Source organism: Cydia splendana, chromosome Z (assembly GCF_910591565.1).
Source record: "Cydia splendana chromosome Z, ilCydSple1.2, whole genome shotgun sequence".
NCBI classification, from domain to species: Eukaryota; Metazoa; Arthropoda; class Insecta; order Lepidoptera; family Tortricidae; genus Cydia; species Cydia splendana.
In genome coordinates, this window is record NC_085987.1 from 29,904,089 (window position 1) to 29,927,675 (window position 23,587).

General features: G+C 39.2%; 1 protein-coding gene and 1 long non-coding RNA gene across 2 annotated transcripts in view; both read left to right on the forward strand.

The window, feature by feature from the left end:
* Positions 1-23,587, forward strand: part of LOC134804940 (uncharacterized) — a 213,803-nt gene that overhangs the window by 95,266 nt on the left and 94,950 nt on the right. The gene's annotated exons all lie outside the window — the stretch shown is intronic.
* Positions 1-23,587, forward strand: part of LOC134804918 (cationic amino acid transporter 2) — a 75,681-nt gene that overhangs the window by 41,673 nt on the left and 10,421 nt on the right. The window contains exons 8-13 of the mRNA XM_063778239.1: positions 2,149-2,320; positions 4,342-4,525; positions 6,960-7,084; positions 18,136-18,290; positions 22,341-22,405; positions 22,552-22,652. Coding sequence (XP_063634309.1) covers positions 2,149-2,320; positions 4,342-4,525; positions 6,960-7,084; positions 18,136-18,290; positions 22,341-22,405; positions 22,552-22,652 — 802 coding nt within the window. The remainder of the gene's footprint in view (positions 1-2,148; positions 2,321-4,341; positions 4,526-6,959; positions 7,085-18,135; positions 18,291-22,340; positions 22,406-22,551; positions 22,653-23,587) is intronic.

The following is a 23,587-nucleotide window of genomic DNA, read 5'->3' on the forward strand; positions in this document are numbered from 1 at the left end:
CTTGTCAAGAGCTGAATGCAATTAGCAAACGCCCCTGAATTAATCGATTAGTTAACACTTATAGTCCTAACAATATTTTAATATCTACTTACGGTTGATAATAGTTATTTTCACCACACCACCTCGTGAAGGCTGCAAGGCTCTCTTTGAACTTCAAAACTAATAAGAATCGAATCGCGTCTTTCCTGTAGACATACCCAAAAGTTAAAAGGCTATAAAGTTTAATTTTCTAATTTAACCCTATCTACAGGAAAAGGTACTCCTTTTATTTGGATAAGTATGATAAAACCATTACCTACATGCCCACAAGCTGTTAACTATTGCCAACAGGAGAGAAAACTGTACTTACTGTTTGGACGAACACACAGTTTTGTGTTTGCCCCTTTACGATCTGATGTGGTAATCATTTCGATGGTAATTATTTCGCCGCCAGATCCTTTAAAAATGAAGTATAAAGCATTTTTAAAGGATTAGAATAAAAGGTAAACAATTTTGACATTTGTTTTCATTAACAAACGCTGTTTATAAATTTGTAACTATTACTTATGAAAGCAAAAAAATGTAAATGATTGCATATGATTTATAATTGTTAAATATTTACTGAGACTCATTTTTCAAGTGTTCTCTAATAAAAGACAAATGAAGATCTCTTACCTTATTTCTAATGCTATAAAAACGAAGTAGAATAACATCCTAATCCTAGACTAAATACTCAATTTACCAATTATAGAAATTCACATTCTTTGGATTATGTGTATGTTTGCGTAGCTATATATTTATCTTCGTGTTTTTTTAATCAAATAAGCTAGTGGTTATTTTTTTATTTATCTCGAAATTTTGAGATTTGCGGCTAAAGTACAGGCTAGAGCAGTGTATTATCTTATTTATCTCTTAGTTTCTATCTGTATTTGGAATTGATAGCGGTCGCTGAATATTTTATGAAATCAGAAATAGAATTCAATCAACCAGCGCGCGGTTGGCGCTGCAGCGCAGCAACAGGCTCCGTAATAGCTTCTTATTTTTCTCACGTGCTCGTTTATTCGCTCAGGCTTTATTTTATTTGCTTTTTCTTTAATTTGTCCATGTCTTTATTCATAAAAGTCAGAGAGAGAATTTTTTTTTTCAATCAAATTACCGTTATATTTCTCTTTTATCTCAACAGAATCAGAATCGAAATATTTATTGGTAAAAGCAATGTCATTTTATATGTCAGGTTTACAAAATGTATACATATCGTAACTAGGTATGTCACATTTATAAGAGTTTGAATAATTTTAACACATAATTAGTTAGTTATTAATTGCAGTTTAAATTTAAAATATTTGCTCAGCTATGGCCGGTTTAATATTGACTTAAGTCACAGAATACGTAATAGTACAACCGTACAGAAAACAAACTTCCTAAAAAACGAAGTTTGACAGCGGGTCAGGGCGAATCATGCTGTCCCTTTCTTATGTAAGGCACTATCCCTTTCGGCTAATTGGGGTTGGCAAAATTCAAGTTATGTTTAAATCGTATCTCTGGTTGTGCACGCAAAGGGACGTCAAGTTGTGCCAACCCTAATAATTGCTCGGAGCAATGCCGAGCAACGGAGCCGAGAATGCCGAACGCTCTAGTTTCCTACCCCTGCTTAAGTTTTACAATATGAGTGGGCCAATGAGATCCATCAAACAGCGACAATTTTAGTTTTAAGAACAGGATGGTTCTAGACGGTTCTGATCTCCTCCGTTCATCTATGCAGCCGGCCTAGCCAAGGTTACAATCGCTATCGCTTCGACAACATAAAGCATTGTCTCTCTATCACTCTTCCATATTAGCGCGACAGTGACAGTTGCGTTTCGATCGCTACGGAACGTAAGCGATTGGCATCTTGACTACGCGGCCAGGACAGAAAAATATACAGATTCTCTACTCAATCAATACATTAATTTTATTTTTATCAGTCACAATATATTTATTTTCAGTTTCAGGTAGATACAAACATTAAAAAGAAAAATAATCTAACTTATCTATAAAATAAAACTAAAAACTAATACATTAATTTACATTACTTGCTGTTAAATGGGATTGAAAGTACCTACTACGGCCTGAGCCTCCCTTCATTATTAGAGCGCTATTGCCTCATGAGTGCAAGTTGTTGTCGGGCAGGTATTCAGCGGCGCCGCCACCTGTTTCTACGCGTTCATCGGCTTCGACATCATCGCGACCACGGGCGAGGAGGCCAACAACCCGAAGCGCTCCATCCCGCTTGCCATCGTGCTCAGCCTCGGCATCATCCTCGTCGCATACGTCAGCAGCTCCATGATGCTTACATTAATAGGTGACTTCATTTACCTACCTCACTATTTTAGCTACTCTAAATTCTAATAGTACATTGTGCAACATGGGGCGTAAGTTAAATATTGCAAACGTGAGTAAGTTAAATCGCGACGGCTTGCCGGACCGATTTATAGACTCAAGTTTGCAATATTATTACGTCCCGATTTACACACAATGTTTTTCATCACACTTGCGATACATAAATTAAGTATAAAGACAAAAAACTGTTAATTATGGCACTAGAAACTTCATAACTCCCTAGGGAAAACGCTTTTTCTATAACTCCCGCTAAACCTGCGTGCAATTCCACATTTACTGAGCGAATGTGATGAAAATATCTTAATTTATATTTTAACGCATATAGGTATGTGTAACATTTCAGAGAACTGTTTAAAACTGGTGGAGGAGAGTGTGATATACTCGTGTATTGTGCATCTTGTCACCCTAATCTGTGGTCTGTGTCGCTCTTCTCCAATATGGCGTCTTGATAGTAAGATCGTTTCAATAGTGTTCCATAGAATACAGCATTAATTAATTGCGTGTTATTCCAAGATACTACGCTATGTATTAATTATTATACTATACTACCAAATTTGGTGTACACTTATAGCTATCTACCTCCACTCTCGCTTTTTGACCGAAGGTGAATTTGTATCAACACTAATAACTACAATGTATGTCACAGTCACAGTAGTAATTTGGATAGGGCCTATACTAAGTATAATTATGTATGTACTTACATTTCAATATTTAATTGAGAATATTGATTTCTTGTCTAATATGTAGGTAGATATTTGTTTATCATAAGCTGAAAGCATCCACAATGTCCACGTATGGAGTTGACGTTAAAGGATGACTCACGCTAGACCGGGCCGTGCCCGGGCCAAAGCGTCCGACATGTCATTTTCTATAACGGCTGATCGGTGATCACGTGGTGCTTTCCATAGAAAACGAAGCGCCGGAATCTCCGGCCCGGCCCCGGCCCGGTCTAGCGTGAGTCATCCTTAAAGCCGCAGTAGAACCATCTTCATACGTGCGTAATATATAAGTATCATATGTACATACTTACCCCCTTATTCATAACGTTTACTAAAGTTGACAAGCCGATAATAATCGTTTGTCCCTTGCCATCATACCAATACGTCGGAAAGGGACAAACGATTATTATCGGCTTGTATGATGATACCAATACGTCGGAAAGGGACAAACGATTATTATCGGCTTGTCAACTTTAGGAAACGTTTATGAATAAGGGGGTTACTCTTTTGCTCAATTACAACATCGTGATGTCCCTGTTCAGAGTGAACAGTCTGTTCTAAATATGTCTCGCTTTACCTATTCACTTCGGTCGAATTGTCCACCTAATACGGTTCGGTTATAAATAAAATAACACGACACGATCGACAAGCACCGACGTATTTTATTTACTTATGTGGGTCTATCGTAAAGTAGGCGTACGTTATCTTATCAATCATTAAATTTAATTAATATCCCCTTATTTCATAAAACCATGGTCGTTAGTATCAAAACGGCTATGTTTCTGTAATCAATGCTGAGCTTCATGGACGACTTACGTTAGAACGGTCCGGGTTCTTCGTTTTCTATAGAAAGCATCACGTGATCATCGATCACCTGTCATCCTTTTAACATATAAAGATGGTATCTACCATGTCCGTTGTATCTACTCGTACCTATACTTTAGTTTAATTTTCCTCAAGGTACTATCTAAGCGTAGGCTCCACGGAAGAAAGAATGAGCGCACCGGTAGCCTCCAAGAACTTCTATAATAATTTTGAAACAATATTTCTTTTATCTACATACCATTTCTTTTCATTGTTATTATATTGTATTTTACTTCTATAAACATATTATAAAATCCTAGCTTGCAGAATATATTGGATAGGTACTAACTCAATACGAGTAGAATATTGGTTTCATATATTTTTATATACCTTTAAATATTTAGGTATGACCTATACGAAAGCATGGTGTGTGATGATACTGACAAGGAGTTATTCGCAGTGCCATACGACGAGGTGGACACGGACAGCGCGCTCGTGCAGATGTTCGCGCACGTGCGCGCGCCCACGTGCAAGTACATCGTGGCCGTGGGCGCGCTGGCCGGCCTCACCGTCTCCATGTTCGGCTCCATGTTCCCCATGCCGCGCGTCGTCTACGCCATGGCCCATGACGGACTCATCTTCAAGTAACTTTATCTTATCTTAACGCCTCGCTGACATCAATCAAGCTCCCCCCGATTCATCGATGCGATATCGTTACGCTCTAATACAGCTTTTTAACCTACCTACTTATGTTGCGCCCGCCCTGTGGATACCACTCGAGACGCGAGGCCTAATTGAAATATTGGAGATCGGCAAAGAAAGTCTCTAGCACGCTCACATTTACTAGGAAGTCCTAGACGTATTAATGGACTTATGGACATAAGCTGAGCAAATAACTACATCAACTTTGCGCAAGTAAATTAAGTAATAAATATGTATGTAAGTAAACACTTTATTGTACATACCATAAGACAGGTACAATGAAACAAAACATATAGGTACTTTTTTTAAGATTTACCAATCTACTTTTCTATTACGCTATAAGGAAGCGTATTTACAGCCTAAGGGACTGTAAATATTCATTGCATAAGTAATTCTGCCCGAATCGAGAAAATATTCTGGAATTAGTTTGCTAAACATATTTAATACCTACATATTAGCCGAATAGGGTTCCAGAAGTTAATGACGGTTTTTGTTAAATGGCCTAGCATTATCCTACTAGAAAATTATTACCGTACGCATGGTCTAATAAAACATGGTCTTCCATTCCCAGAGTGACACGGGCCTACGTCACAATAACATTGCCACTTTATTTCAACATAACATGTTACATGGGTACATTATACCTATGGTTAATAAGTTAAAATATTTCTTTATAATTTTATAATTTTCATTTATATGTATTTTAGCTTAAATTTTACAATAACACGTCATTTTTAATTACTCGTTAGCAATATCTTCCGATACACGAAAGAAATTTCAGACTTTCGGGTAATTCTGTTTATACTACTGGCAACACAGGATAGCGCTGTGCACATTTGACAATTCGGATCTAGATAACTTCATGCCCTGACCGTCATCCTTGTCGAACGCGTGTTAATTGTTATTTCCTTCTCGCTCAGTGTCAGCAGTCGCAGTGTTTTCCAAACTTTTCACGTCGTAAGCTTGGTAATTAATGTGTAACTGTGAATTAGTTTTTTAAACGTTTGTCTTGTATAGATAAATAAAGTTTAATTTAATACATTAGATTTGTTTTATTTTACTATGTTTCTACATGAATAACTTAAAATTAATGCCGTTAAAATAAATTTCACCGTTGGTTAAAATTCTCCCACATTTCAAAGTTTGAGAACCTGTAAACAGCATGATGACGTAGGCGCGTGTCAGTTAGGTCATACGCGAATCTCGGAATGGAGTACCAGGCGGAGTATATTATTATACCATGACCGTACGTACTAGGTTAATAATGGCACAAGTAGGTTCCACATGCGCCTAGTTATGTGAATCTGCAGATTATAGATGCGCCTATATCGAGTTTTTTAATAATAAAACGCGCTTCAAAAGATGCTAATCGGAAGCCCTCTGTTTGAGTCTGGATTGGCAGACGGGAAAGCTTCGAGTAAATATAGAAATAGGAGCCCTGACGGGCGTTCCCTATTGTTATTCAGCCTTTTATAAAGAATTTCAGTAAACAAGTTTAGTAAACAATTTCTTTCTGTAAAGCTAAAGCCTGTATAAATTAAATTATCAACCAGTTTATGTATTTAAGATTGGATGTTGTTTATGACGGTGAAATAATGTTTTTTATTCTTAGCCCCTTGATCTAGGCGGTTCCCGATTAAGAGAAATACCTATAGTTCGTTTTTATTAGCATTAGAAAAAAACCGGGCAAGCGCGAGTCGGACTCGCGCACGAAGGATTCCGTACCATAATAAAAAAAAAGAACGGAAAAAAAATGCAAAAAAAAACGGTCACCCATCCAAGTACTGACCACGCCCGACGTTGCTTAACTTTGGTCAAAAATCACGTTTGTTGTATGGGAGCCCCATTTAAATCTTTATTTTATTTTGTTTTTAGTATTTTTTGTTATAGCGGCAACAGAAATACATCATCTGTGAAAATTGCAACTGTCTAGCTATCACGGTTCGTGAGATACAGCCTGGTGACAGACAGAGACGGACGGACGGACGGACGGACGGACGGACGGACAGCGAAGTCTTAGTAATAGGGTCCCGTTTTACCTTTTGGGTACGGAACCCTAAAAAGGTAAACAATCTCGACGTGTCTTTTTATTGAAAAACACTTTTGAAAAATAAGTCACTTCAAATATGTATGTAACAATTATGAATCATATGCGATTATTTATATTCTTTTGCTTTCATAAGTACATAATAGTTACTGATTTTTAAAAAGCGTATTTCAATTAAAAGACACGTCTAGATCGCGTAGTCATTTCTAATCAATTTTCTAATGCTAAAAAAACGAACTATAGATACCTACCTATGCTTAAACAGGCGTACGGCTTCAAACAAAAGCTAACGAGCTCGTAGTTTTGACGTACGTTGTATGGTTGTACAGGAAGCTGGCCAACATCTCGGAGGCGACGGGCACGCCAGCACTGGCGACGGTGTGCGGCGGCGCGGCGGCCGCACTCGTCGCGCTGCTCACGCAGCTGGAGGTGCTCGTCGAGATGATGAGCATCGGTGAGTGTGTGTACTGCAGCAGGCAACATCTCGGAGGCGACGGGCACGCCGGCACTGGCGACGGTGTGCGGCGGCGCGGCGGCCGCACTCGTCGCGCTGCTCACGCAGCTGGAGGTGCTCGTCGAGATGATGAGCATCGGTGAGTGTGTGTACTGCAGCAGGCAACATCTCGGAGGCGACGGGCACGCCGGCACTGGCGACGGTGTGCGGCGGCGCGGCGGCCGCACTCGTCGCGCTGCTCACGCAGCTGGAGGTGCTCGTCGAGATGATGAGCATCGGTGAGTGTGTGTACTGCAGCAGGCAACATCTCGGAGGCGACGGGCACGCCGGCACTGGCGACGGTGTGCGGCGGCGCGGCGGCCGCACTCGTCGCGCTGCTCGCGCAGCTGGAGGTGCTCGTCGAGATGATGAGCATCGGTGAGTGTGTGTACTGCAGCAGGCAACATCTCGGAGGCGACGGGCCCGCCGGCACTGGCGACGGTGTGCGGCGGCGCGGCGGCCGCACTCGTCGCGCTGCTCACGCAGCTGGAGGTGCTCGTCGAGATGAGCATCGGTGAGTGTGTGTACTGCAGCAGGCAACATCTCGGAGGCGACGGGCACGCCGGCACTGGCGACGGTGTGCGGCGGCGCGGCGGCCGCACTCGTCGCGCTGCTCGCGCAGCTGGAGGTGCTCGTCGAGATGATGAGCATCGGTGAGTGTGTGTACTGCAGCAGGCAACATCTCGGAGGCGACGGGCCCGCCGGCACTGGCGACGGTGTGCGGCGGCGCGGCGGCCGCACTCGTCGCGCTGCTCACGCAGCTGGAGGTGCTCGTCGAGATGAGCATCGGTGAGTGTGTGTACTGCAGCAGGCAACATCTCGGAGGCGACGGGCACGCCGGCACTGGCGACGGTGTGCGGCGGCGCGGCGGCCGCACTCGTCGCGCTGCTCACGCAGCTGGAGGTGCTCGTCGAGATGAGCATCGGTGAGTGTGTGTACTGCAGCAGGCAACATCTCGGAGGCGACGGGCACGCCGGCACTGGCGACGGTGTGCGGCGGCGCGGCGGCCGCACTCGTCGCGCTGCTCACGCAGCTGGAGGTGCTCGTCGAGATGAGCATCGGTGAGTGTCTGTACTGCAGCAGGCAACATCTCGGAGGCGACGGGCACGCCGGCACTGGCCATTCTTCTTTACGGCTTGGGTACGCATTTTCGCGGCGGCGTTTGCCATGAGTGATCATATGTAACACAATATTTTTTTATATTACTACTACCAAGAGGTCGGCATATTAATATTTCAGAAATATGATACCGATGTCATTTCAATTTTATTGCGTCCCAGCCCGCATTTATTAATTGTCAAGTATAAGATATTATGCCGTAAACACACTTTGTAGCTCTTCCACAAATGAAATACTTATATATAAGCTTACTAATTGTAGTGAATTTTGCATGCTGCAAATGATCTTAAATCTTTATTATCACGGTGAAGTTTCGCTACGAAGTGCTACGGCGTAGCCCGTAGGCACCTACTTATTCTCTACAGAGGGATGTTAAGTCATGCGCAATGAAAGGGTTAGTGCATTTAATATTTATTTGCATCATGTTGCATATCTACATCAACGTTTGTTTATGTAATCCCACTTAACATACGTAAGAGGGAAAAGCAGAATGCTGCGCCCGAAATGAACACAACATTATCAATAGAATGTAACTATACCTACGTTACCGTAAAAACCTGTTTTTAGTGAAAACGTGTTTTCCCTAGTTAAAACGAGTTTTCCGTATCGCCTACCTAAGTGAAAACGCACCTTTCTTTTGACTCTGGCAGAATACCGTGAAAACTAGTGATACCTCTAACGTGTTTTTCCCAGTCAATACTAGTTTTCACTTAAGTTATGTTTTAATAATATTATAAGTGAAAACTAGTTTTCAATAAGGTACTTTGCGAAAACTATATTTGACCGAAAAAATCCCAGTTAGAACTAGTTTTCAACGAGACTTTACGGAATAACTAGTTTTATCTAGGAAAAACGTGTTTTCACTAAAACGGGGTTTTACGGTGACATAATAGTTATTTGTACAACAAGAGATCAAAGTTTGATATTTCTTCGAGTGCTTATTTTGAGTCCCGTGCAAGCGAAAGATTCTATAATATTTTATAAAATTTAGAATCTTGAGCGTAGTAAGGGATTCAAAAGCGCACGAGATGTAAATAACTTTGATCTCGTGTAGTACACAAAATTTTTCACCCTAAGCAGTGAGAACATACCTAGAGGGACAGAGATAATAGAACCCAAGTATCGAACTTGTATTAGACCCCGCATGTTGAAATGACATTTGACTATAAAGGTCACTTGAATGTCATTTTGTCTCACTCAGTGAGCAAAATCGCATTTTGCTCACTGTTTTTGAGAAGCAAAGTACCCTTGTTCGAGCTGCTGAGGTGAAAAAAAATATACTCAACCATGGTAAAAAACCCGGTCAAGTGCGAGTCGGACTCGTGTTCCATGGGTTCCGTACATTACTAAATTTTTAGCAATGTATTTTTTTAGGGTTCCGTACCCAAAGGGTAAAAACGGGACCCTATTACTAAGACTCCGCTGTCCGTCCGTCCGTCCGTCCGTCCGTCTGTCACCAGGCTGTATCTCATGAACCGTGATAGCTAGGCAGTTGAAATTTTCACAGATGATGTATTTCTGTTGCCGCTATAACAACAAATACTAAAAAGTACGGAACCCTCGGTGGGCGAGTCCGACTCGCACTTGTCCGGTTTTTTATGTGAATGAAATATCTTTAAAAAACCCGTAGGGGTCGGATCAAAAACTAAGTAATTAAGTCCGACACGCTTGACTGCACATTTCCAATATTAGGTTTTCCTGTCATATATAGGTAAAGAACTATTTTATGTATTTTTTTCAAAATTTTAGACCCAGTATAGTTTTGGAGATAAAGGGGTGGGCCAGACAGACAGACAGACGCACGACTGATCCTATAAGGGTTCTGTTTTTTCCTTTTGAGGCACGGAACCCTAAAAACTGAAAAAGGACCTAGTAAATGTCATTTACTTACAACACAAATACTTACTAAATACACGAGTGGGTTTTTTGATGAAATAAGATCTTTTTCGAGCAAATGTGATGAAATGCATACTTATTTGTTCTCAATTAAGTACACTTAGGTACTTTGTTCTGGTCTTTTAGGAAGTTAATAGAACTTAATATTTTGGTGCTTTATTTTGTGCCTGGGGGCCGATTTTTGAATTTCGACCCCTCGATTTCGTGTATTTCGTTCAATAATATCTCCAGTATCCGGCATTTAAATTCTACTAATAGAATTGAAAACGAGTGGTCAATACCACTCGATTCCCAATTTCTATCGCTCGTATTTCAAAAATTAGCATTTCGCTGTTTTCCACCGATTTTCGAGTGACGAAATCGAACGCTCGAAATTCAAAAATCGGCCCCCAGGTGTGAAATAATATAAGGTAAGTTAATTTATTTTAAAATTTAAGAATAAAACAAAATAATTTAACTAAATATTAAAATGAAAACTAAAATTAAACTCTAACAACTATATACACATATTTACAAATAAAAAATGGGAGCTAGCTCTGCGCCGGATGGTAGGGTGCCCAGAAGGCTGGTGGCATTGCCGCGCTGAATGGCAATGCCAATTCTCTGGGCAAGGAAGTACCCAGCCCTCTGGTCACCCGTAGCATCATTGAGACGCTTCGCTAGCTCCCTAAATATGGAATGTGCTCCGGGTCCCCAAGGCCCGAGGGTCTCCACCCCAAACGGCCAAACATGCAACCAGAATCAATGGCTGCATATTTGCGCCGTTTGAGGTGCTCGGCCGTTGCGGCGGCCGTCCCGGCCTTGGTCGAGGTCCCTGGAAGGTGGGACTGCGCCAGAGTGTCGACACATGTGGCGTCCCAGACTAGGGGCCGGCCCAGCCTCCAGGGAACAAGAGTCATAAACCGGCACTGGTAAAGGCTCGGCGCAGAATGTCGTTAATGCTAGCGTGGCGTGTGATGCGGCCCGCGCTTCTGCTGCAAGACAGACCATGCAGGCCCTTACCAGTGACGGTGGAACCACAGTGACATGTGTGCGGGGCAACACAGACCGCTCCGAGTCGCAGTGCCATCGAAAGCCTAAACGTGTCATTGCTGAGAAGAGTGCCTAGATTTTTGGAGGGTAAAGCGTGTAACCACGCCCCCGGCTCCCACTCGGAACAAGCCAGGAGACGAGCACGCTCCACGGGACTGGTGAACGTTTCGTGCAGGTGATCCCGTACCAGAGCGCAGAGCGGCTCATCCCATTGTCGTTGCGAGCAGGGGGTCGTAGGCAGGTCAGTGTTGGGGCAGTTCGCCCTCCAAAAATCTATGGCATCTGTGGCAAAAGAAATTTTGAGATCAGGAGGGTTTTTTAGAATTTTGGCAACTAAATTTTGAGTGCTGTGGATTGATGAAAGAAATGCGGGAAGAGATACTATAATCGAAATTTTGCGGATCCCAATACCTCCGTGTCTAATAGGAAGGAAGGCTTGGGACCACTGATGTAAGGGTGGTTTTTCCAGGACGGGTGAACCAAGGAGGTGAAGCGAAGTGCTGTCTATATTTTTAAGGCTTGGTGCTATTGCGCGGAATTGCGACAAGGCAGTGTCTTTTTGAGTATATTCGTCTGGAAAGAATATTTCGCATTTTGAAAAATTAAACTCTAGGCCTATTTGAGAAAATTACTCGGAAAGAGTTTGCAGGTCTTTTAGTACCACTTCGGCATCACCACCCAGGGTACCGTCATCCAAATACCAAACATTAAAGCTACAGCTTAGACTTTCGATGATCGGTTGGATTGCCAAGCTAAACAGAGCCGGACCTAAGGGGTCTCCCTGTTGGCATCCCACGGATGACAGCAGAGAATTATTTTTGAACAATAATTTTGAGGGGGAACTATAACATTGCCAAACAAAGTTGAAAAGCTCTGGTACTTTTTCTTTAACTTGAGCCAGTACGGTACCACGGTCGACTGAGTTAAAGGCGTTTTTTACATCGACTTTTACTAAAACCTCACATTCCCTTCTATCAATGAAAGTTCGTAGAGCGTGCACAGCCGCTTCACAGCCGCCCTTTGAACCAAAACCCAGTTGAATAGGTTGGAAGTAGCCGGTCAACTTGCTCGAAACAGCAGCACAGCAGCATTTCGCAGCTAAGCGACGGTAAGTGGATCCAACTGCTATTGGCCTGATTCCGCCATCTTTTTTTGCCAAGGCACACAGGTTGGCTCCGTAAAGAACATCTGTTATTTCCGGGATTACCGATCCCGAGAGCATGAAATTGGCCAGAGCCGTTACCTCTTTAAGGAGTTCATCACCCGCCTCACCACATGTGTGGCTCAGAAGGTCCTTTAAATGTTGAGGAGATAAACCATCGAGACCGCCGGCAGAGCCATTCGGAAATGAAAAAACTGATTTTAAAATATCGTCTGAGGACACACGGAGACAAGGGCCGGATGGGTCAGGAGGATCAGGGAGAGGCAGGTTGGCATCCGGGGTGGGGTGTTTACTTCGTAAGGCTTCAAGGGTGTCGGTTGTGTTAGGAGCTATTACGTCACTAGAGAATAGTAGCCGTGCCGCACCCTTGATATTCCCTTCCCCTAGCTTACTTTCTACATTCCGGCTTATAGAGAAATTGTGTTTAAGCCCGGACTTGGGCAGATCGTTCAAGTCGTGGGGGTTGAGGCAGTTCTGCTTAATTAAGGAAGTTAAAGAAATACCTCTTTGCGCGGCTTGTTTAACGTAAAGTATCCGGTAGGGAAAAGTGAGGAGATGCTATCAGGACTCCTGTATGTTTTGGGCTATGGCGGATTTTATGTCTTCTGCAAGTTTGCGAGCGACCTGAATCCGTCGGCTGAATCCTGAGTCCGTGCGCTGCGAGGAATACGCTTTACTACCGGGACCGACTGTTTAAATGTGCTCAACTTTTCAGATAAGGGCTGGGCTTGTGTGGCGACGTAAGCAGGCTGCGTATCCGGGCTGGTGAGACTGGTGTGGATATGAATACGACCGATATGTATGTTTAAGCCTTTTTGGCTTTTAAAAGAACGGGTGCAATGTGGGCACGGAAACAGGTTCTCCAAAGGAAGGGAGGCGTTTGTCCGGGGACCCGTATCGGTTGAGCAACTAGTACAATGAAACATTGATAATAATATAATATAAACACTAATAAAAAATGTATCACAGTAAGGTAGCTAAAATAATAACTTATATATACTAGTATAAATATGTACAACACGGGGAGGGAAGAAAATTACTAACTACTAGAGTACCTAAGACAATAATAATAAAAAATTCACAGATATCGTGCCTCACACGACTATCGAGCACATTGGAAATGAATCTACGGAATTCGAAAAAATATTGTCACTGAGCGACGAGAAAGTCTGGATAAGGAAAAAGTTACAAAATAAAACTACAACGTTGAATGATAATTATTTTATTCTTAGATTAACACAAGTATCCTGGACATAACGCATGTGAACAAACAAATTGCAAAATTTCCACACGCGTATCGAAGTTTGAATAATTGTCGCCGTGGCGCATAAGTATACGAGTAGATAGGTACATATTTAATTTTTCGATTAATAAGCAGGATATATTAATGTTCAAAGTACAAGAAAATTATTACACGGCAAATCCGTAGTCAACTCGAGAAGTGGTAGCCACATCGCCGTTATCGTCACTCGAGTCTTGATCGGCAGCGGCCCATTTGCTGCAAGATATGAAATTTTCTTGAAAGCAGTTTGACGCGACGAGAGATGTCCAAAACAGCGCGTGCCTATGTTGCACCAAACCTGAGTTCCGCTAGGTACAACCAGGGTTCAGCATCAGCTCTATCTTGGGTACTACTCTCCTAAGTGCTCATCAAGACGAGTCCGATGACCAAAACAGCGTGTGCCTATGTTGCAACAAACCTGGGTTCCTTTAGGTACAGCCAGGGTTCAGCATCAGCTCTATCTTGGGTACTACTCTCCTAAGTGCTCATCGAGACGAGTCCGATGACCAAAACAGCGTGTGCTTATGTTGTATTAAACCCGAGCTCCACTAGGTACTGCCAGGGTTCAGGATCAGCTATCTGCTAGCAGCCGCCAGCAACATGCTGAAGTGAGACCATTTCGTGGCACTTTTTCTTTTTTATGTTTCTCTGTATAAGTTTTTATTTTGTGTTTGTGCTCACGAATAAAATTATTTCTATTTCTACCTCTACCTCTACCTCTATTTCTACCTCTACTTCTACCTCTACGACCGGTCTGGCCTAGTGGGTAGTGACCCTGCCTATGAAGCCGATGGTCCCGGGTTCGAATCCTGGTAAGGGCATTTATTTGTATGATGATACAGATATTTGTTCCTGAGTCATGGTTGTTTTCTATGTATTTAAGTATTTATATATTATATATATCGTTGTCTGAGTACCCACAACACAAGCCTTCTTGAGCTTACTGTGGGGCTTAGTCAATTTGTGTAAAAATGTCCTATAATATTTATTTATTTATTTATTTACCTCTACCTCTCTATCTCTATTTCTATTTCCATCACCACAAGAATGCATAGATTGTCGAATAGTGCGTCTCAAACAGGATAGATAGAGTTAGACCAAGAAAAATCTGCAGCGATTTTGATAGCCCACGCAGTGCAAGTGTTATTCTGCCGTCATAATCCCGATAATTCACAACAAACACCTATAACGAACTCTGCGAAACATGAAGTCATAAATGTCATGTGAAAAATTACGTTCTGACTTTTTGACTATTTTAAGGTTAGGCTACAGGGCAAACCCTTAACCCGATCGTCTTTGTTTTAGGCTCAAATTGTAGCTGACTAAATTGTCCAGAGCCGTTTTTCTCAAATTTTTGATATCATTCTTCGTTTCCAAATTATCGAGCACCAACATCAAAAATTCGGAAAAGATTGAATTTTATTTTCACTATTTCGACCATAACTTTTTTCGTTTTTGACGTTCTCGAATAATTATTTTTGCACCTTACAGCTCTCGTGATTATGCGTCTTTTGAGCCTATTTTTTAATATCATATCTTCACAACTTTCCGAGATATAAGGGGATCGCACTTTTTCGTGAAATCGGACCCTATACTGGAGCGAACTAAAAGACATTTTCAATGTCAAAAAGGATATAAAAAGGGTTAAAGTAAGGGAATACGGCGAGCCGATCCAACATGTAGTGTCCATTATGCACGATGTTCCGGCACTCTCGTTCACAAACAGAATACTTGAAATAATTTATATTCAACATTAAAAATATATTAACAACGGGTCACTCTGTGTCTCACGGAAGTTTTGTTATATTCAACATCCCTGTATACTCGGAGATAACGCTTACATATACGGTTGTTCCAACACAAAACAGCCAGACGTAGCAGATTTCTACGATAATACCCTTGCCACTTAATTCGGACTATTAATTAGGCAGTTATGCGGTAGTTTAACCCTTTTCCAGACGTAGTAAGTACCTACGATTTATCGACCACATACGCGCCAAGAATATCAACCTTAGCATTCTAATTTAAGGTTCAAATTAGATTGCACTCTCGGGAATTGTGACTTGTCTTCAAATGAATCATCAAAGCTGGATTAATTGGAATATATTTGTAGTTTTAAAAAACCTCGTAGATTGCTGCGGCACTTTTGACGTACCTATTTATTTATTACTTGCTGAGCAAATTTATACAATCAATCGCGTGGGTAAATTTGGATGCCATCAAATGTAGCTGTCAATCTTAAATAACTCAACCATATTATCAACCATCTGAGTGCATTGAATGCCGTTTGGTTATTCAAAATGGAAGAAAGACTTATTATAAATAATAATAATGCAATAGAAATTCCGTTGTTAACTTCCGCGGTTTCATTAAAACGATGCACCCATCTGAACTTAGTTTGTTTAATTTGCTCAGTTTATTAATTGTTAATGGTACGGTGTAGCAAAATTACTTAGGGTTGGTTTGCGCAGCGCTATTCCTGCACGGAAAGCCTTTCACGGGTTCGCGATAAATAATTGTTAAATTTACGTGGAGAAAATACGAATGGCATATTTTTGAATCAGACTTAATAAGTATGCTTTTAACAAAGCTGTCTATATATATATAGGACCTCGCACACGCCCTCATCGTTTACCACAACCGCATGGACGAGTAACATTACGAGACGTTGATAATTTTCATTCCGTCCTGACCTTTTGCGTCAAGTTACCTAACGTTTGAATGACAACATGTTTGAGGTTTTGTATAATTTCTGTAAGTCAGTCTAATTATAACTCATTTCCTGTCAAGATTGACCGACAATTCTACAAATATGTCGACTAGAAAATATAATTCTTGTTTCACAACATAATTGTAATACATATAATTGTAGCAAAATGCCTGTCATGTTACTGACATTATGTCACTGACAATTGTAGCCGTGGTGAAATTGGGGCCCTGGTTGAAAAGCAATTGCAACAATGTAATCTGTGTTTAAACTTTATAATTACCTATAATATATTTTCATTTAAAACTATTAGTAATTAATACGTAATTAAATTAAAAAAATAATTATTATTTAATTTTAATTGCTTACGTCAGGTCTTACGGTAACAATTGTCTCAATACATGGTACCATTGTTACCAGTATCGGGTGTGGCAATGATAGATGCATATAAATAGTTAAGTAGATAGGTAATAGTTAGCTATCGTACCAAATTATATAATTATAAATCATGTGTTATTTATACATTTGTTTAGTAATATTAGAGTGATTCTCAAAATAGTGGCATCTTAACCTGTCGTCGAGTTTTTGAATTGAATGTATCTTTATTTGCTCTTTTTCATATGAAACAAAAATGTATCTAGATAAACTAAAACAATGTTTATCGAGGCCAAGTCATTTTTTATTTAAATTTAATACTTATATTTATAAAAAATAAAGAGTAGCACTTTTCACTGTAACCTGTCTTGTCCAAAAGCATCGCTCTTCCAGTTTTAGTTCTTTAGATTTTATAAGCATCGATTTATGTAAATAAAATATCATGCTATATAATAACATAAACAATACCTTTTAAAATGTACTTTGCACAGGCCTTATATATATTTTTTTACAACAATATTCACGCACGAAGTTTGTCCAAGGATATTTTCACTGTTAACCTGTACCAACCCGTACATGCGCGGTATTGCATCTGACTCATACACAGAAAAATTTATTTAGATCATAACTATGGCAAAATATTAGGTAAGTATCAAGCTAACCACCGTAGGGTACCATCATGACCCAAGTGTCGTAGTTTCGTAGAGACAAGGGGTTAAAGGCAGACGTCTGGGGGCCGATTTTTGAATTCCGAGCGCTCGATTTCGTCACTCGAAAGTCTGTGGAAAACGGCGAATTGATTATTTTGAAATACGAGCAATAAATATTGGGAATCTAGTGGTATTGACCACTCATTTTGAATTCTATTAGTAGAATTAAAATGCCTAGTAGTGGAGATATATTGAAGGGAAAATCACGAAATCGAGCGCTCGAAATTCAAAAATCGGCTCCCTGGGGTTTTGTAACGGAATGTTAACTTTAACTTGTCTCGATTATTTTAAGAATTTGGTATGGAGCCTAATGTAATAATATCATTTTAATATTGTACGAAGGTTTATTCATCTATGCTAAAAGTGAGACATTCGTATTATTATCCGTTCGAGGGAAAAAATAAGAATGTATTTTTCACTGTAACCTGCTTAACTTTAACCTGTATTCAATGTATAGGTTATTGTAAGTCTTGCAAATAACTTCTTCATTTTCCGTTCCCTTGTGAAAATTTGGGGTACTTGAAGTAGTAAAACATATTTTTCATTCTTAAAAGTAAAAAACAAAAATATTTTTTTCATTAACTTTAACCTGTCGATGCCACTTTCTTGAGAATCTCACAATAAAGCTTCTACTGTAAATAAATGTCATTAAAAATAACAAACATTCAACAAGAATAATGCCTAGTTTAACTTTTTACGGCCGGATGATCAAGGTCATTATGGTGTCAGGAACGCTTCTGGCCTACACGCTGGTGTCGACGTGCGTGCTGGTGCTGCGCTACCAGCCGCACTACACCAACCTCATCGAGCTGCTGCCACAGAGCCTGCGCACACCCGTCGACCCCGAAGGCACCGCTGCAGCCCAAAGGGAAACCACTTTCGCTGTGAGTACCTAAACGTATCGAAAAGAGAGCGGCGAATGGAATGAATGATGAATGACAGTCGCTACGATGAATACCTACCTCTTTATTACAACATAAATACGAGTATCTATACACGTTGATAACTGTTATTATACCACATTCAAAGGTGTAAGTGAATAAGAAAGCGATAGAACCCGTTTCACTTGCCGAGTAAAAGGGGTTGCTTTTTTTTTTCTATCGCTCTCCGTCTCCGCGCTCCCCGGTAATTCGCTTTATTTGTTCGTGTTTATGCAAAATGTGTTTCACCTGGTTTGTTGATATTTCATCTTATGCTAAATACAATATAAAAGTTTTGAAAATTATTGAGTTTTTTAAACAAAAACTAGGAACTTATTAAGTAAATACGGGTTTTAAAAATAGCTTTTTGCTCACGGGTAGCCAAACTATTTTGCATAGGTAGGAGCATTTTCCAGGAAAATAATGGTACTAGAGTTTAATACGTAACTTTACCGCTTTAGCCGTGGCAAACGATACTTTGATGTCGACCTATTTCGACGCCTCACTTGCTGTTAATTATTTAGGTACATGAACGCTAGAGATAGAGCATATTATTTCAGGTTCGTCGTTTTCCAATATAAACATACTCATATGGTAATTATCATTTACTATTGTAACTAACAGCATCTTTAATAAGGTTGTTTCCTATGGATAAATTCAATTGTTTCATAACGCTCATTAATTAAATTAAAGGAAATAAACTAAATCAATGTCAAAGATGTTTGGGAGTTTTCAAAAAATAGTGTAGGTACCCAAATAGCGTGAGTAAGGTAAAGGGCACCTGTTTCGGCAGGTTAAGGCTCTTGAGAGTTTGTGTATTTTTTTTAAATATTACTAAGCATATCAATACCTTGAAAGCTTTTGAGTAAGTTATATTAGTTCTTTGTTAATAATTTAATGTATAAACTATAGGGTTTTAGTTGAAACTTTTTTTTATATGATTTTTTTCGTGAACCTCTTGTTTGGCTCCCATTTCGTGATACAAATTTAGATCAGCTCCTAAGTTCGTGAATTCGTATCCCCTGTTTCGGAATAAAGTTTTCTTAGAGTAATTGGTGATAATTTGCTGATAATCATTTTAATATTTAACGGTCTTACCTACTTACGAGTAATTGTAAGGTCAAATTAAAAATATTATTTAATAATAATGTTAATTTGAGAGCTAGCTTAAAGTTTTTTGTACTCGTCGACTTTAATGGTTGAATTAAGAGTTTGTAAATCACATGGGTACTTTAATACTTGATTAAAAGCCGAACTATATAAATAAAAAAGTAAAAAAATAATTATTAAATAATTTACTTACAAAAATCTTATGAGATCTTATACGTTAAATATAAACATACACAAAAATAAATCAAATATATTGAATTATAAATAAAATTGTGCTAGTAGTTAATATGAGAATATACGTGGAATATACCTTAATTTTTTTAACTCGGGTCACATTCAAACTCGTTTTATGAGAATTCTAGTGAAAAAAACATATACCGAATTTCGCTCATACGAAACTTCATGAAATACATTAATTATCATCTAATTTATTTTTTTAATTGTCTTCGTTGTTATATTTAAAAACAAGCACTCTAAATGTATCTAGAAAATCCTTGATTCGTTAGTGGCACGAAATAGGAGACACACGTAAAATAAAATGACCGCTATTTCGTGAGTCGATTTATTGCAATTTTAAGGTATTTCTATGCATATATTCAATCTTTTTTCTTATCAAATCAATTACTAAGGAACCCACAGAAACACTCCCAAAATCTATTATTCGAATGGGTTTAGCTTTTCCTTCCTATAAGCTTAACAAGTGAGAGCGCGCACCTTACGCCTAAAAAAAGTGCACGCATACAACACAGCTGCTTGCGGCCGTCTGACAGTTTCGACCGTCGTATTACTCTCAGTTTAATCACTAAAATATTGGTTATTATTTTATTGAAGAGATTAACTAATACAGATTTTTTTCATATGTATAATTTGAATAAAAAATATTTGAATTCCTTATTATTCGCGCCAGAAACAAAACTAACGAAATAACGTAATAACACGAACTTGGGGCCGTTTAGCTTATTTAGTAAAAAAAAATTGAAGGGAAGCGTGGTCGTGGGAGAAGACACATCATGGACTGAAAATATAAGAGACTGGTTAAAAGTGAAGAGCATAGATAGATGGACTAATTCGCATGACTAGCTGGTTTGTTAGTGCACACCGTTGTATGGGGACCTTGCACTTTGGGACTATGCGCTGAAACTTGGCACAGTTGGTTCTTAGCTGGTCTTGAGCAGATACAGACCGGGAGACATCGAGAGCCACCTCTCATTTAGTGCGGGGGAGGGGGGAAAGTTCGACGCTGCCGCGCTTCACTTGGAGCAACATTTCTCTAAAACTATACCTATTAGGGCATGTGATATATCATTTTCGGATAAATTGAGGATGAGGAATTTATTTTTAGAACAAAAACAATGCACTTTCTAACAAAAAAAGGATAAAGTAGAAAATACTAAAAACGTATATTTGTTTTTTTTTTTATATTTACCAATTTTTTTTAAGTGTTGCAGGAATCTGAAAACCAAAGAATATAGTCGTAAAGCTACACTTATTAGGTTAAAAAAATATATAGTTTATTATACAAATCTGTTGATAAATGGGAAATAAAAAATAATAATAAGCGTGGGTCAGAGTGATCTTATATGAAGGTGAAAAAAAGTAGCACTTATTTTATAAGAAATCTGAAACAGATTATTTACGTAAAACACATTTTTTTGCTGTGGGCTACCGTTTACGAGTTATTTACAGAAAACTAAAAAAAACGATTGTAGAACAAATTATAAGTAACTTTCCCACCTTAATAATATTTTGCATTGAGATCACTCTGACCCACGCTTAATATTATTTTTTATCTCCCATTTATCAACAGATTTGTATAAAAAACTATACATTTTTTTAAACGTAATAAGTGTAGCTTTACGACTATATTTTTTGTTTTCAGATTCCTGCAAGACTTTAAATAAAAAATTGTTAATTATAAAAAAATCTAAAATACGTTTTTTAGTCTTTTTTACTTTATCCTTTTTTTTTGTTAGAAAGTGCATTGTTTTTGTTCTAAAAATAAATTCCTCATCTAAGGATGATTTATCCGAAAATAATATATCACATTCCCTAATAGGTATAGTTTTAGAGAAATGTCGCTCCAAGTGAAGCGCGGCAGCGTCGAACTTCCCCCCCCCCCCCCACTAAATGACAGGTGGCTCTCGACGTCTCCCGGTCTGTATCTGCTCAAGACCAACTAAGAATCAACTGTGCCAAGTTTCAGCGCATAGTCACAAAATGCAAGGTCCCCATACAACGGTGTGCACTAACAAACCAGCTAGTCATGCGAATTAGTCCAGCTAGACTGAACATAGAGAGATATATAGACATATGGTCGCCGACTTCCTGGACGGAGATAGCACTTGAAGAAGAAGAAGAATTAAGTAAAGTTAATCGCTGTCAGTTTTGTGACGACAAGTAAGCATGAAATCTGTATGGCCATCATTTTTGTGCCTTTTTAGGGTTTCGTAGTCACCTAGAAACCCTTATAGTTTCGCCATGTCTGTCTATCTGTCCGAGGCTTTACTCCGTGATCGTTAGTGCTAGAAAGCTACATTTGGCATGGATACATAAATCATGCATTGCGACAGAACGGTAAAAATAAAAACAATAAAAAAATAAAATTATGGTACCTCCTTAATATTTTCGGAAATATGCGCTCCGAAAAAAAAATGTGTCCCGGCCTCTAACTTTTGAACCACGGGTCCAAAAAGTATGAAAAAAATCGTGCAACAAAAGCTTCATAAATACTTTCTATGAAAACTATAGCGAACATGATCGGTCTAGTAGGTATAAATTATACAGTTACCCTAGTCACATCTTTAATTTAACTTTAGGATTATAATTTAAGCTAGGGCTTTTAAAATCAATGAGTATGAAATCGTCAATCATAGAATATGAAACAAAATGTGTGCCGTATTTCAGGGTCGCGGCAACACCCATATCACCACCTCGAACCAGCGAGTCATGATCCGCCGCGTGACCCGCAGGTAACCGTCACTCACGACGCCAAGCGAATTGCTAATATTTATTGCCATGCTTATTTCCGTAAAGCCAAGCGAAAGGCCGGCCGATATGTTTAAACACCTTTGTCTAAATTTCTCGTAATCGCTAAGCGATGCTAGTGTTTTCACAGTTCCCCGGATTCCGATGACACGATGCCAGGTGACGACAGCGAGGAATTCGGTAGAGATGACACGTTCCTCATGAATTCGCACACGGAGAATAAATTCTATGGTGAGTTTCTTTTTTAATGCTACAGAAAATGGTCAGTGCCTTAGATTGTATGTAGTTCAACATTAATTATTATCAAGTGGATTATGTCCATGAACATGATCTAAAATAAAGCGATAAGCGGTATTCGCAGCGACTAGTCCGCATTTATATGGTAACATATGGGGTGCATTACATTTGTTATAATTACATTTCATATATTATAGTTTGATATATCGTTATTATGAATAACGTAATAAATGGCATACTACCGTAATACCTAATTAACGGTATACATAATGTTATTATTGGTATAATGGTCATAAGGTATATTTACACTTCGTCTAATATACATTGCCATAATTATTACATACTCTAAAGCATATTATTTGTTATAACAAGTGACATCACATAATTATTCATGTAGCATAATAGTTGCATGACATAAATGGGTTAGGTTAGGTTGGAACTGCGACTCCGCACAAACGAATAATTACCTAACAAAAGGAGGGTTAGGTTAGGTTAGAACTTTGACCCTGCGTAGAATAAAATTTTCTATCAAAAAAGTGGTTTAGGTTAGGTTTGAATTGCGGCCCTCGCAGAAAACCGTGAAAAATAGGTTAGGTTAGGTTAGAACTGCGACCTTCCTAGAATAAAATAGCTACCAAAAGCAGTAGGCCTGCGTACTAGTTATAAAAAGTATGTACAACTTTACGTTATCAGTAAATGAAATATGACAAAAAATGTTATACGATATATGTATTTATACTTGATAAAATTGTATGAAGTATTACGTTATACAAAAATATAATATAACAAATGGCATTATAAAACATGTCTATATACTATTTGAAAATTATATTACATTAGGCATTATATCAATGACAGTTTAGATGAAATCACTGTATACTAAAGGAAACGTATAATAAAAATTACATTATAACATACAATAATATATC